This window comes from Corvus brachyrhynchos, unplaced genomic scaffold (assembly GCF_000691975.1).
Source record: "Corvus brachyrhynchos isolate BGI_N302 unplaced genomic scaffold, ASM69197v1 scaffold136, whole genome shotgun sequence".
Taxonomy (NCBI): Eukaryota; Metazoa; Chordata; class Aves; order Passeriformes; family Corvidae; genus Corvus; species Corvus brachyrhynchos.
In genome coordinates, this window is record NW_008239080.1 from 7,220,386 (window position 1) to 7,235,701 (window position 15,316).

At 45.3% G+C, this 15,316-nt stretch overlaps 1 protein-coding gene and 1 long non-coding RNA gene across 2 annotated transcripts in view; one reads left to right on the forward strand and one right to left on the reverse strand.

Moving 5' to 3' along the window:
- Nucleotides 1-1,536, forward strand: part of GCM1 (glial cells missing homolog 1) — an 8,444-nt gene extending 6,908 nt beyond the window's left edge. The window contains exon 6 of the mRNA XM_008637671.2: nucleotides 1,520-1,536. Within this exon, the coding sequence (XP_008635893.1) occupies nucleotides 1,520-1,536 (17 nt within the window). The remainder of the gene's footprint in view (nucleotides 1-1,519) is intronic.
- Nucleotides 1,537-7,743: 6,207 nt separating this feature from the next.
- On the reverse strand, nucleotides 7,744-9,568 carry LOC108447919. The gene is made up of 3 exons (XR_001863618.1): nucleotides 9,555-9,568; nucleotides 8,186-8,191; nucleotides 7,744-7,856 (listed from the first exon to the last, which is right to left on the reverse strand). It is a non-coding gene; the product is annotated as an uncharacterized LOC108447919 (long non-coding RNA).
- Nucleotides 9,569-15,316: the final 5,748 nt, after the last annotated feature.

Here is a 15,316-nt window from a genome sequence, read left to right on the forward strand (position 1 = left end):
TCCCCTGCCCACCTCCCCGCCGCCCCAGGCCCGCCCCGGCCCCGTGGCGAGCGAGGCACAACCCCACCGACAGCTCTCGGTGCCTCCAGGGGGAAGCGAAGGAGACAGAGGCGGGGGAGGCCACCAAGTGTGTCTCAACTACTGCAACAACGACATGTTTTTTAACCTGTACCCACTACGGTGACTGGGTTTAAACACCCCTGCTGGCCCTTCCTCTGGCAATGGGTCCAATTCTCCATCCCTGTGGCAACAGAGACGTGAATGTTCTACCACAACAGGTCTCGTTTTAGCTCCTCTTGCAGGCCCCAGGAAGGGGGGGCTTGTCTTTGTTCCTTTTTATTTAACAGTCATATTCCCCCCCACTGTTTCATGGAACTAATAAAAGGTATCAGCTCCTCTTGCAGATTGCCTCGCTGCCATTCTGGTTTAGTAGCATTTCAACCCTCCTTGATACACAGCTTGTTCAAGCCTGTGGGACTGTGGAAGGTGTAGATGGATGACCTCAAGGACCACAACTCTCATGCGCAACCTTCTGCACTCTTCCAGCTTCTTCAGTCAGTCCCTCTTCAGACCTAAGTCCCTCCACTGCACCAGCCTTGCACATGTGTTGTTTAGAGCTGGATGCAGCACTTCGCATGGGATCTCATGAGAATGAAGTAGATGGGAAGAATCCTTCTCCTCCACCTGTGGCCACATTTCTTTTGATGCAGCCCAGGATACAGTTGGCCTTCTGAGCTGCATATGCACACTGCCAGATTGTGTCCAATACACCAACTGCCTAAGTCCTTGTCTGCAGGGCTGGGCCCAGTTTCATACATGTATATATTCAAGGTGCCTTGCTGCTTTTTCCAGCCACTTTTCATTTCTTTCATTGCAGACTGTAAACAAAACTTCAGCATCCATTCCACACATCACCCCTTTTGCTGACCACTACCATAAGCTGTATTTCAGCAGAACCCATCAGTTCTCTACATTTGTTTAAAAAACTAGGGTGCCAAATAGGAATTTTCTCGCCTGAACTTAGTGGCTCAGGCACCTTTGGCAAAGACTCCTTTACCTTTTCCCATAACTGAAATCTGCATGACTTTCCTGCATGACTGGCCTCTGCTGCTCTCTGGACTGGGTTTCAGGGGCCACCAACCTCCCCTGCAGAGGCAGACACTGACACATACCCCTGCTGCAGGGAAGAGCTGAGCGATGTCATGTATGGAGCCACATGAAAGGGCTGGTTCCTTTAACCACCAAAGGTAGAGAGCCTCAGCTCCAGCGGCTGCCCAGCTGTAACCATGCCCTGCCTTGCCTGGGGAGCAAGTCATGCCCCAGAGATATGAGGAGAAATAAACCTTTCAGTGGGATGAGTCTGGGAAGACAGCATTAAAAAACAAGTGGCAATAAAAACTTCACAGTACCTCAGAATGGGATGTATCTTGTGTTCATCAAATAGGTTCAGTCTTACCGTGCTTTTTTTTTTTTGGTGCTATTTTTTACCCTTTTAGATTCTCTCTTTTCTTTTTTTAAGATTTTGGAATGGATTAGTTGCTAGGGAAACCACTCTCCTGGTGAAGGGTGTAGTTCAGAGACATTTACAAGACAAGAATGAATTGTATTTATAGAGCGTTTCAAAATGTTTACTGGAATTTGTGAAATGGGGTGCATAATGATTTAAGTGGAAAAAAATCTAAATGTAGATCACAAAATAACAGTGTACTATTGTACATGAAAGTCAACTCTCCAAACTTTTTTTTAGTCAGTGAGTTTCTCCCACACTAATTCCAAGCTCGGCATGCTTTATGATGATTTTTCAGATCATTACCTCAAAGAAGGAAACTTTGATCAACATTTGTAAAAACCTCTACCTCTAAGACAGAAAAAGAGAAATTAATAGGAGCCATGAACACTTGTGCTTCAGGAGGTGATCTGCAGGATTAGGGACAGGCAGGGCCCCCAGGGCTGGTGTCCCATAGCTGGGATTCCTCTGCAACTGCCAAACCGGCCACACCAGTGAGGGACCGAGCAGGGCATGACCCCTGCCACTGCCATCTGGCTCTGTCTCACCTTGTCTCTCCTCTGGATTCCTTGCCTCTCCACTGCAATACTGCCAGCATCACCTCTCAGCAACTGTGCCATACAGATGGGAAGCTCCTTGGTAATTGTTCCCACACCAAAGTTCTATCAGTTCCCTTTACACTCCCCAACCACTTCCTCTGCTTTTAGAAACTTCCAGCAGAGGGAATTTAATAACTAATCCTGTTCCATGGCTTCTCCGTTCCAATCCCAACTGTTCGCATTTTTTCACTCATCTGATTTTCTTTCCTGCAAATCAATCATTTCTTCAAGTCTTTTAAGATGGGTAGCATCCAGTTACTAAGTTTCACAGGCTTCCTAAAGGACTATTACAACCAAACCTCCCTAAAAGATAATTACTACCAACATTTCTCCCTGCCTGAGAAGGAAGAACCTTTTTGTTGGTTTGCCTTTGAGTCTGAATCAAAAGGTTTACAAAATGAAACCTATTCCTGTGATCTCAGCTCCCCTCAGTAGCTCCCTGACATAGAAGAGCCATAGAGGAGCTGCCTTCTTGCAGCTTCCAGGCTTGTAATCCTGTGCAAGCAGGACTGTGCCACAGTTTGGGGGGACCCCCAGCCCCTGTTCACGCAGCGTTCATCACACCCAGCACGTTTCTGAGAGAAACACATTCCAGGCTCAAGGAGGGCAGGTTATTCATTTTTAAAAAGGAGGAAATGAAACTTTTATGATTTTTCTAAGGTTAAACACAGAAAGGCTTTCCAGATTTATAACCTGCCAGGGTCATTTTGACCTTTCCAATCTCTTGTAGCAACTTCTGTGCTGGTAGCAACCCCCTCCGCTTTAGGTACACTCAGCATGGTGGGTCAATATAGCACCAAAGTTATCTGTTTGGCTTGAAATACAAAGACACCAATCTCATCTCTGATCTTCAAAAAAATTAATTTTTCAATGTGTTTGGGATACATGAAAAGAAACATATGTATCACTGCTTTAAGCCTCTTTTAACCCAACCGGGCACTGATAAGAATAGCAGAATCATACATAGAATGGTGTGTGTTGGAAGGGATCTTAAAGACCATTTTGCTCCAAACAGCACTGCTATGGGCTGGGACACCTTCCACTAGAGCAGATTACTTAGAGCCCCATCCAGGCCCCCTCTAGGTACTGGAAGGTGCTCTAAAGTCATCCCAGAGCTTCCTCTCCTCCAGGGTGAGCAGCCCCAACTCTCTCAGCCTATCTTCATAGAAGAGGGGTTCCAGCCCTGTGATCAACTTAGTGGCCTCCTCTGGACTCGTTCCAACAGGTCCATCTTTCTTGTGCTGGGGGCCTGCCATGGTTTGACACTGGCCCAATGCCAGGCACCCCCGAAAGCCATTCACTCCCCCTCCCCTGCCTCAGCTGAGCAGAGGAGAGGAAGAAAAATTAACGAAAAAATTAATGAAGGGTTCATGAGTTGAGATAAGGATCGGGAGAAAACACTTCAAGGGCAAAACAGGCTCAACTTAAGTTGCAAAGTGAATTTATTACTAACAGAATCAGAGGAGGATAATGAGAAGTAAAATAAGCCCTTAGAACACCTTTTTCCCCCCACCCCCTCCCTCCTTCCCCCTGACAGCACAGGGAGACAGGGCATGGGGGCTTGGTCAGTCCATCACTGAGATTTCCTTCTGCTGCTCAGGGAGAGGAATGAGGCCGTGGGGTCCCTCCCACAGAAGACAGTTCTCCGTTAACTTCTCCAATGTGGGTCCACTCTCACGAGCAGCAGTCCTGCCAAAACTGCTGCAACGTGAATCCCCCCATGGGCACACAGTCCTCCCAAAACTGCTGCACCGTGGCTCTCTCTTCCATGGGGTGCAGTCCTCCATGGACAGGCTGGGCCCGCCTCGCGAGCAGCGCCCTTTCCCACTGGATCACAGCCTCCTCCAGGCATCCACCCACTCTGGCGTGAGCACCTCCCCCACGGGCTGCGGGTGGATCTCTGCATCCCCCATGGATCCCCATGGGCTGCAGGGGCACAGCTGCCTCATCATGGTCTGCACCACAGCCTGCAGAGGAATCTCAGCTCTGGCGCCTGGAGCACCTCCTGCCCCTCCTTCTCCACTGACCTTGGTGTCCCATGTTGTTTCCGTCACTTGTTCTCTCACCTCCTCCTCCTCTCTGACTAGAATCCAAAACCTTGTGACTTTGTTTCAATTTTCTTCTTAAATCTGTCACCACAGAGGCATTACCAATCTGTCTCATTGGCCCAGTTTTGGCCAGCAGCATGTCCATCTTCAGAGCCATCAGCCATTGGCTCTGCTGGACATGGTGGAAGCTTCCAGCAGCTTCCTCACAGGAGCCACCTCGGTGGCTGCCCCCTGCTACCAAAAACCAGGCCAAGCAAAACCATCACAGGGCCCCAGACTGAGATGTAGCACTCCACTCTAGGTGTAGTCTCACGAGAGCAGAGTAGAGAGGGAGAATCAGAGGTGAAAGAGCACTGAGTGCATTATCCTTTGCATTTTTAAGAAAATACAATGAATGCTCGGGTTATTCAGATTATTTCATGAAGAAACACCAACTGATCTGTGAGGATCCACGTGTAAGTAACCCTGTAACCTTGTTCTCTTCTGCAGAAATGGTTTTCCGCAAGGCACAGCTGCAGCAAAGCATTAGGAAGCCAGCAGAGAGGTGAGGAGGTCAGGATGTGGATGATTACACAGGCAAAATGGTTTGTTCTGGCTTATTGCTGTTACTGATGGCTGTAGCTGCTGCCAAAGCTAACACAAGTGGCATGGATGATCGACACTACATTCCCAAAGTCTTAGCTCTGAAAGCACTGGCCTCAGTATTTAAGGGCTAATTCTTTGGGAGTAACCTCTGTGCTTGCTCTGAAGCAAGTACTTTTATATATAAGGGCTCTTTTAAGGCCATCAGAGAACTACAGAAATGTTCCTCAGAATCCTACACTAGCCAGGCTGTATCTTACAGAAACACAGCTTTTATATTTGGGGGGTTTTGACTAATGCAGCATTTAAAAGTGAAATATAGACATATCATGATAAGGAATACATAAATAGTACAAGACAGCAACTGGGCACCTCCATTTATTAGTGTATTTATCCTGAGAATACCAGTTTGAGAAAGGGAAATGGTTTAGTATCGGTCACACCAAAGGGGAAATGAGAAGGCAGAACAGGGATTTGACCCACATCTCTCCAGCCCTGGGAACATACACGGTGTTTATTTGGCCTTCCTCTCCCCAGGGCCTCTGCTTTGCATGTGAAAAGAATTGCAGGTCAGACTGAGCAAAGATAGATATTTTCCTTTTCAACCCCTTATACAAAGCTCCTGTCCCTGAGGAGATCGGTAAGACTATGAACTATTTTCTAAAATATGGTCCTAAATGCATTCTCTGTATTTTTAAATGAAGGAAGGTTGTCAAACTTCTGGTGTTGGAAAGGACTCCAGCTGAGGAAGCTTTAGGGGATACACCTCGATTCACTGTAGAAAGCTTTTCTTTCCTTTTGGTCTTTGAGATATTTAGTAATCTGTGTGTCTGGTACTCCTGGTAATTTTGCTCTGCTTTCTGTCAGGGTAGTAATCTGGGGCTTTTTAATAATTATGGTCAAGCAGTCAGTGTTTTACTTCATTGCAGGCAATATGTAGAAGTGGCTCCTGTGGTGGATGTCATCAGGGATATGGCCAGGAAGAGGCACTGTACTGAATCAGGGTCAGCCAGCAGAGATTGCACGAGTCAGGTTCAACTGCTTCGGGTGTTTAGATGTGAAATTTCAATATGCTATTCATGCTCTGCTTTGATTACTGATTGCATCTATTTTTAGTCTGACACCAGCAGACTTCCTTAATTTTTCTTTTTAAATGAACTGCACCATTTTCCCATTCTCCTCTGCCTCTCCTGGGTCTCCATGCCATGTAAAGCCTCTTCCTCCCTAAGCTGCTGCAGTCCCCAGGCACTAAGGGGTTTTTGTCTTTCACAAGGTGAACTTCCCCAACATTGGTCATTTCCTGAAGCAAGGAGGACTCACTGTCAATGCAGGGAAACAGGTTAGGGAACACTTAAACAAACCCGACATACATAAGCCCATGGGCCCTGCATGCACCCATGAGCACAGAGGAGACTGGCAGGTGTTATTGTGAGGTCACTCTCAATAATCTTTGAAAAGTCATGGTGATTGGGAGAGTCTGAAGACTGGAAAAAAGCAATGTAACTTTTGTCTTCAAGGAGAACAAGAAGGAAGATTTGGGAAACTACACACTGCCCAGCTACACCTTGAAATGTGCAAAGGTAGTGGAAAAAATCCTCTTCGTAACACTGCAAACACATGGAAGACTAAAAAGTGATTAAGGCCAGTCAGCATGGATTTATCAAAGGGAAACTGTGCTTAACCAACCTCAGAGCAGTCTACAATGAGAGGACTGGCTTGGTGGATGAGGGGGAAGCAGTGGATATTTTTTATCTTGACATTAGCCTGGTTTTCAACACAGTCTTCTAAAACAGCCTCAGAGACAAGCTGATGAAGTATGGGATTGTTCAGTCGACAGTGAGGTGGACTGAAACCTCTGCTGTTTTGTGATTCTGGTAACACTTAGGATCAGTCATAGCTCTTCTCATACCAGAGAGCTGCTGTCTCCAGATGTTTCTGTTTGGATTAGCCATGTGAAGTGTGGCATATCCGGAAAGCCATCTGAACTCTGGCATATGAGAGACACCCTGGGGCAGCAGGTCACAGCCTTTGTGGCCCTGAAGACAGCAGCATCAGCAGTGTGAATGCCACAAGCATGGTTGCTCTCCTTGTTGAATTATTTGATTTCTGTGAGCAATGTTAGATGATCTCCTGTACAGCAGATAGTCTCTTAGGAGACAGGGCAAGCCAGGAAGGTCTTTGGCCAGCTTTTCACTCTAAGCCTGTTTCTGCTGTTTCCAGTTAGTAGGTGAGGAAGCAGAACTGTCTTGGAGGGCATGTCTCAGGCAAGTGGTTTTCATTTCTCAAAATCAGTTGTGTCAAGATTTAAACTTCACTTCATTTGGCAATTGTATCATCAGTGATGTGGCTTAAGTATTCCGTTTCCAAGGGTTGCCCAATCTATTTTTTCTTCTGAAGACAGACAGTCATAAATAATACAAACCACAGCACAAGTGTCCTCTTTGCGCAGTGCTTTCTGTCCCTGGTGGAAACTTGTAGGAACCCAGAGTGCCAAGAATATTTCTCTGCCTGTTTTTAAGGGTTTTACCCCCCTGAACAACACTGTTTTAGCCTCAAACCTTGGAAAAAATTACCAACAACCAGACAAGAAATTGAAAATACAATGGTGTGAATTAGGTGATAGACTACTATGTAAGATTGTCACAGGGTGAAAAATTTAGAGGTTTTGGGCTTCTCTTTGTAGTAAATAGATAAAAAATATCAAAATGGAGGATTGTTGTTGTTCTCTAAGCCTTCTTCTCCTTCTTCTACTACTCCATATTCTGCAGTAAAAGTACTTTGGAATGATTGGATAGAGAATTCCGCAGTTCCTGCCCATGTTACTGAATAATTGGTAGGAAAGTGAAAATAATGTACATTTTTAGTAACCATTGGTTAAATTATCTTTAAAAGGCTGTGTAAATCTTGATAGAGGGGCCTCACTCCTGCTTTCTGTGCTCTATGCTGTACCTGGGTCACACGAATGGCTCTGTTCCTCTGATAAGACTTAATAAACAGCTATCTGGAAGCATTGAAACTCAAGGAAAAGGCTTGGTTTATCTTTGAAACTCCTTGCAAGGACTTTCAGCAAATTCTCTCCCATCCGGAGGGACTTGATTTACGGCATGGTACAGTGACAAACTGTTAAGCAAAGGTCAAAGCCACATGGGAACTGGGCATCCAGCTCCTTTTTGCTTCTAGAGGAGAGAGCAATTCAAAGGTGGGGCTTCCTCTGCCAGTGAGTCCGAGCACGGCGTGTGAGGAGCTCTAGGGAGTGCGGCAGCGGGCAGAGAGGAGCGTGGCACGGCAGCTCGTGCAGGCAGGGCAAGCAGGCAGAGTTGCAGGTTTTTGGCGAGTAAGGTCGGATTGTTGTCTTTGTTAAAAATGGTTTCCATGAGATCAAAAACTGTGGTTAGTACAAGTGTGCGTAACCAAATCGAGCCTTCCAAAAAGGATGTGTCTGTACAGACCCCTCCCTGTGCAGAGTGTTTGAGCCTATTAGTAGTTCCTGGGGCCGTAAGCAGAAGAAGCTTGCCTGAGATGTGAACAAGTAAATAACCTCCTTTCGCTAGTGGCTGAGCTTAGGGGAGAAGTTGAAAGACTAAGGAGCATTAGGGATAGTGAAAGGGAAATACTGGTGGAGCTCCACCCTTACATCCTTGAGGGAGGCCCACCAGGAGTCAGAAGACTCCCATGCCTCCTATTGCCAGGGACAGGGGACAGGGAAGGGACCTGGTTGACGGTGTCCGGGCGGAAAGGGCCCTGGGGGTGCTGGTCGACAGCTGACTGAACATGAGCCAGCAGTGTGCCTTGGTGGCCAAGAAGGCCAGAGGCATCCTGGCCTGCATTAGGAACTGTGTGGCCAGCAGGAACAGGGAGGTCATTCTTCCCCTGTGCTCGGCACTGGTGAGGCCACATCTTGAGTACTGTGTCCAGCTCTGGGCCCCTCAGTTCAGGGAGGACGTTGAGATGCTTGAGTGTGTCCAGAGGAGGGCAACAAGGCTGGTGAGGGGCTTGGAACACAAGCCCTATGAGGAACAATTGAGGGAACTGGGATTGTTTAGCCTGGAGAAAAGGAGACTTAGAGGTGACCTTATCACTCTCTACAGCTTCCTGAAAGGAGGTTGTAGGCAGGCAGGGGTTGGTCTCTTCCACCAGGCAGCAACTGACAGAACGAGAAGACACTGTCTCAAGCTGCATCAAGGAAGGTATAGGTTGGATATTAGGAAAAAGTTTTTCACAGAAAGAATAATAAAGTACTGGAATGGTCTACCCAGGGAGGTGGTAGAGTCACCATCCCTGGATGGGTTTAAAAAAAGACTAGACATGGCATTTGGTGCCATAGCTAAGTTGAGATGTTAGGACATGGGTTGGACTCGATGATCTTGGAGGTCTCTTCCAACCTCATTATTCTGTGATAATTGCCTGTGGCAGGATCAGGTCCCTCACTCCTTCATCCCCAGCAGAATGTCCCTACCAGGACACAGCATAGACCAGTTCGTGGGGCCTTCTCCTGCCCCAAACACCAGGTGGGGAGTGGAGGCACAAGGACATGCTGCTGACCTTGTGCCTGCAGCCTCTCCCCTGGCACCTGCGGGTGGCAAGGTGAGATGGTGACAGCCTTATACTGGACTCTGGTACCTACAGCAATGTAATGACTGCCACATGAACTGTTGTGACCAACTTAATGTGCTGTCATGAAAAGCTGTTTGCCAAACATCCAAATTTCCTCTGCTCAAGTCACAGCTTGGATGGGAGGTAACACCCATGATCTTCAGTGCAGACAGCAGTGGCTGTGGGCAGAGCAGGATCTCTGGAAGCAGGGCCCTCCAAGCCGACAGCAAAAGCAGCAGTACATTTCAGGGCAGAGAAGGGCTAGTTCATGTTCATTGCCTCTAGACTTCCCTGATTCCCCACAGAGACGAGTGGGATTCCCTGTCTGAGAGGCTGGAGATGGTAGGACATGGTGTGACTGGAGACTCACTGACTCCTGCACTCAGAGGAAAGTTCGGGGCAGGAGGTGAGCAGAAGAAAAAAAGTATGAATGTCTGGTCTTGGGATGAGTGAATACAGATGAACAAACAGACCTTAGCCAAAGCGAGTTAAAATATAAGTAAATAGATGGTGTCTTGCCAGTTTACTCCACTGAAGTCAATGATACATGTTGGTCTCTGTATGCACAGGAGAAAACTTCAGACTGTGATCCTGCCCTGACCTTCTTGCAATTCAATGCACTTAATCACCCCACCAAGAAGGACCAAACTTTCCAGAAGCCCCAATTACCTGCCAAGAGCCACTCCTAGAGAAATGAAAACCAAAAACTGTTCCTCTTTGCACAGATGGATTAGCGCTTGGTGCTCCAAGGCAGTGAGCCAGCAGAAAGCCTCAGGCAGCAGAGCAGGTATGGCAGTTCTCTGCTGATGGGGGATTCATGGCAGGGTGCAAGATTACCTGCACAGAGCACCATCATGCCACCAGCATTATGGAGGGTGAGAGATCAAAGCAGTGAAACACACAAAGCTCACCTGAAGAGCATCACTTAGCAGGTTACTGGGGCTGGTAACCTGCTCTCCTCTCTTCCTCTTGCTCAACACACAACACACCACTGGCAATGGGCAGAGGGCAGGGTTCAAGCAAGATATGTTCTGGGGTTTTATTATTTTATAGCTCAATAGTTAATAATAGTTGTGTAGCTGATTTAACAGGGGTTCTGGTGTTACTTGACTTGCTCTAACTAAACTGAAGCACTTAGACAAGGCACTCACTGAGTACTTCATTGCAATACTACTAAAACTTGTCACGTACCAGCCTCCTCTTGTGAACTTCCAGAAAATGCTCCTTCAAATACACTGAATTATTTACAGCTTAACCCTGCCCCCTCCCAGTGCCTTGTGGAGCCCTTCCTTGGGGACCAGAGGAGTTTGACTCACTTGTTAAATTCACTATTAACATTCACCATTAACGCCTTTATGCATAGCAGTACTGACAAATGTAAGGAAGACAGGTTCATCTTCAGCCAGCTTAAACTATTCTTCATAACCATGATTTGCACAAGGAGACCACTCACAAACATGTCTGTGTCCTTCCTGCAGCATGGCAGTGAGTCCCAGCAGCAGGAGCCCTGGCAGCAGGAGGGTGCTGCTGCATGGCACGCAGCAGCCGGGCTGGGGTGACCTCAGCGGCTTGGTGAGGTTGCAGACTCCCCACACAGCAGATCTTGCCTGACCCCATGATAAAGGTCTGATTTGCTCTTTCCTGTAAAATCAATGCTTTCTCAGAAGGATCTTTCCAGGTGCCCACTAAGGGATTGCTTCAGTATTTTTAAAAAGGATCTCTTGAAAGCCCTATTCCAATAGGAGGAGAAAACCTCATTATTCAGCACGAAGCTTTTAAGTTTTTCTAAGCAGATCCTTTTAAGCTTGTCAGTAGGTTTTACTTGGCCACTCACACCCCCTCAAACAACACATGGCTACTCTTCTCCAAGCCTGATCACTCCTGCATACTGGAAACCTGGTGTCCTGAACTCCAGACAGCCTCCTCCCTCCCTCCCTGTCATTCCTGTCATCCCTCCCTCACTCCTGGCACAGAGTGGATTTATGGTTTTCCACACTTATCCTTGAAGTTTAATTTAATTTTTAAAAGCTCATTCAAAATTTTACCTACTTGATTAAAATCTTGGTCTTACATGGCAGAAATTGTGAAGTTGGGCTTGGCCTCCTCTGCCAAGCTCTCCCTTGTGAGGTCTTTGGGTTCTAATAATGGAACAGTATTAAAGTGCTATAATTTGTGATGATATAAATAAAACCTGAAAATAGATGTTGTATGGCAGGCTTTCTTTCCATGGAGATACTAGAACTGTGTCTCTTTCCCCCCATTGCCTACTTTCATCATCAGAATTTGGTGCAACTGAAGCTTTGGTCCATCTGTCAAATTTATTTCGCAACTGGTCAGCAAGTTCAAAAGCTTTTGGTGGAATCTGTCAGGCTTGACAAGATGACTGCTTAACATTCATTTTGTTAGAGAACTGGATAAAAGACTCTATGGAGGTATCTGGACGGGCTGAATTGATGGACCAAGGCCAGTTGTCTGAGGCTCAACAAGGCCAAGTGCTGGGTCCTGCACTGGGGTCACAATAACCCCATCCAAAGCTAAAAGCTGGGGGCAGAGTGGCTTGTTCTGTTAGGTCTTTTGGAAGACCTTAACCAAGGCTTACTGTAAACCTGGGGTAACCTTTTCTCTGTTCAGGTGCCATGAGTTTAAACGTGGTTTAGGTTACAACTTTTGTATAGCAAACCATCTTCAAGGCCTGGTAAGAAGCTGAACTGCAATTTTAGGACAAGATGATCAGGAGTGCTGCTGTGCTGAAGCTCAGTGATCATCAGTTGATCAACAGTGCACCTCATTGTTATTTTTTTAATTCCTGCGAAAATCAGTAATGACATGCTGACAATACACTGTATGACTATGGTCTCATAAAAGACTCAAATTAGAGTCCTTTGAGAAGAAAGAAGAAAAACTTGATTCATTGTGTTCCACACACCCAAATATTTATCTTATCATCAGATTACTTTTCGTGGCAGTTTTTCAGGTTCTACAGACTTTGGTGGATTTTCATGTGAAATTACTAAAAAGGCACACTTTTTTAAGAGGAAGCAGGTTTCAAACAAAATTGCTGGCAACTGTGTTAGCCCCCCCCAGTTTCCCCCCTCTACTACCACTGGGAAATGTGGCTGACTTTAATATCTGTAAGTTTATTTTTCTCAGACTGTACTTGCCAGATCACCATCTGTCTAGACACTGTCAATTACTAATATGTGTACTCAAGGCAAGTGTCAGGGTACTCAGTATTTTCTTTCTCAATATTTTTGTGATTAAATTTACAGGCAGAACAGATCCAGCCCACTATATTCATGTTTGTCATTTAAGGCAGATGTCAAATTATCCAAAACAAATTGAAGACCTTTGCATCAATTCAAAGTACAGAAGTTGTGATAAGTACCCTGAACCTCAAGGATTTTCTTGAAGGTCGTATAACAGGAACAATCTTTTCCTTGGGTATCCCCTCCACCCCACCAAAAAATCGGTAAGGCGTGGGAAGGCCACATCCATTGGGATAAATCAGCTAGTAAGAACCCCCTAAAGCTCCTGATTATATATACTCTTAATGAAAACTGGTTGTAACTGATTATTACTTTCATACCCATTTATCAAATTTCCTTTATATGAAGGGATTTGTGTCTTTTACTCTACACTAAACCACTGAATCCTATTCCCCAACCCTGAGGTGCCTGCTCCTCAAGTTGCCTTGAAAGCAAAAGTCAGCTGTTTGCGTGAACACTGTTTGAGTTAGGAGGGAATGGAAAATGGGTTCAGGGAAAAAGGAGAAAAGGGACCAATATTTTGTAGGTTTTTTTTCCTTGAAATATGCAACTGAGAGCTAATAAAACTTAATGCCCCTATAAAATACCTTAATTGTCTGTCCCAGGTTAATAAACTCTGAAGTGTGAAGTACTAGAACTAAACGAAATTTCTTATCAGCGTAGATAGAAAGGAGCTGCCTGAACTCTCCTTGCAATAAGAAACCCCTACAGTATCCTCTTAAAAATATGAGAAAAGATTGCTCCTTTTTTCTCCCCAAAGACAGCAGGTGATGCAACATCAAACTTTGGTGGAGATACACACCTGCAGCTCATGGGTTCACCTCTCTGCTCTCACTGAGGCACCCCATTCACATCCAAATTAACCAGTTTTACAGGGGTTCGGGGGAGAGATATTTGTTATGCCTTATTAAAGCTGTTCTATAACAAATAGATTACTTGCACATACTGGGGGGCAGGATGTCCAAAAACCCCAAAAGCATGTCTGCTTGGTCCTGGCTGGGGCCACCAACCTCGCCCCAGCAAACAGACTGAACAGAAATGTTCAGAGCAGGGCAGGGACTGCAGTGATGACCCCCTGCTTTGGGAACATACACTCTCCAAGTGGCAGTGGTTAAACACACTTCAGTGCATCATCCTTCATCATATAGGGATGTTTTCCCTTTACATACTGGCTGCCTCAGATCCCATTTGGAAGCCATGATTCTGTGATTCAGATAATTAAAATCCCTCCTAAGAACTGGCCTTTCTGTTTATTCCCATTCAGTTGTGTTATTGTGAATGTCTTCCTAGTGCAGAAACCCCAGGAGATGAATGCTTGCTGGGCTAAATGTAATGTGTAACGACTGCTTGGTCCATTTCCTCCATTTTTCCTGGAATATGCTCAAACTTTAAATAAGTTGTAGGGGAAAATAAATATACTTAGTTTATGAAGTACAAAGAAAAGCTTCACAATGTAGCAAGCCACCTCGTGGCACAACAGCAACAGTGTGCACTGCCCCAGAAAACACAGGAAGCTGCATCCCAAAGCTCTTGTTTACTACTGAGCTGCAACAACCTGCAGGGCCCTATCCCAGAAATAAAATAAAACTAAAAATCAATCAGGCAAACTCCTTTTTTAAAGAAAGTTTACAAACTAAACCAGGTAGAACTTTTTTTTAGCAACTTCAGCAATCTCTTACCCTCATGGAAGTAGAATTTACTTCCATACTACTTAGAATTTACACATTTACTTAATGTGTAAATTTAGTATGGAAATGTTGGTCATGATGCTTGTATGTAAGGGGAAATTCGTTCCTTCAGAAATAAAATGTGTGGAAAAAAATGTCTACTCATCTTGGCCTTTCACATTAAAGAATTATTTAATTTGGCAGGGTTTAATAGTCTTAGTTTCCTTACCTCTGCATCATATCCAGCTGTTTCTCATAGAGCATTCTGAGGCTAAATTAATAAACGTCCTACAAGGATCTTCAAAAGATGTCAAAAAACTTGCAGTTGCCAAGGAAGGATGCCAATCCCAAAAGATGCAGCAATGTTGTCTTCAGAAGCAGTCATGCTCCATGATATTTTTCTATTCATACTCTGAACATGTGTTCCATAAAGTCGCCCTATACTGCACAGCTAACACCTGTCTGTTACTGCCTTGAATGACAGGTACACACCAGCATGGTGCACCTTCCAGATGGGCCACCCTACCAGAGCTGAAAGAGTTTTAGCTAAGAGAGAACGCCACTTGTACATATCCTCAGAAGTTCCATTCAATAAAACAATCTTATCTCTCTTCCCAATCCTTTGTTCCAGTCGATATTATATAGGACTTCTGGCTCTAACAGTTATTTTAAGGACTCAGGAACTAGACTCTGGACAGGCCAGAGGCAAGACAAAGCACTAACTGTTCCTTTTAAGCAAACAATTATGCAAGTCATTTTAATAAGCAAGCTGCTAGTCTTAGCATAAAGGACAAAGCTTGAATCCAGACTGAGCAACAATCAAATGGCAACCTTTTGATTTCTCCACAGGTGTTAGTAATACTAAGTAGCTTATGTAACAATAATTTCTGAAATCCAAACTTTCACAAATGCATAGAAGCTTTTATGTTTTTCTCATATTGGACCGTAAAAAAATGGTGACACACCTCAGCAGTTCAGCCATTTTAACGCCAACAAAAGTTTCCAAATACACTGGCACACGTTCCAAGGGAACTCTTTTGAATTAAAAAAACCC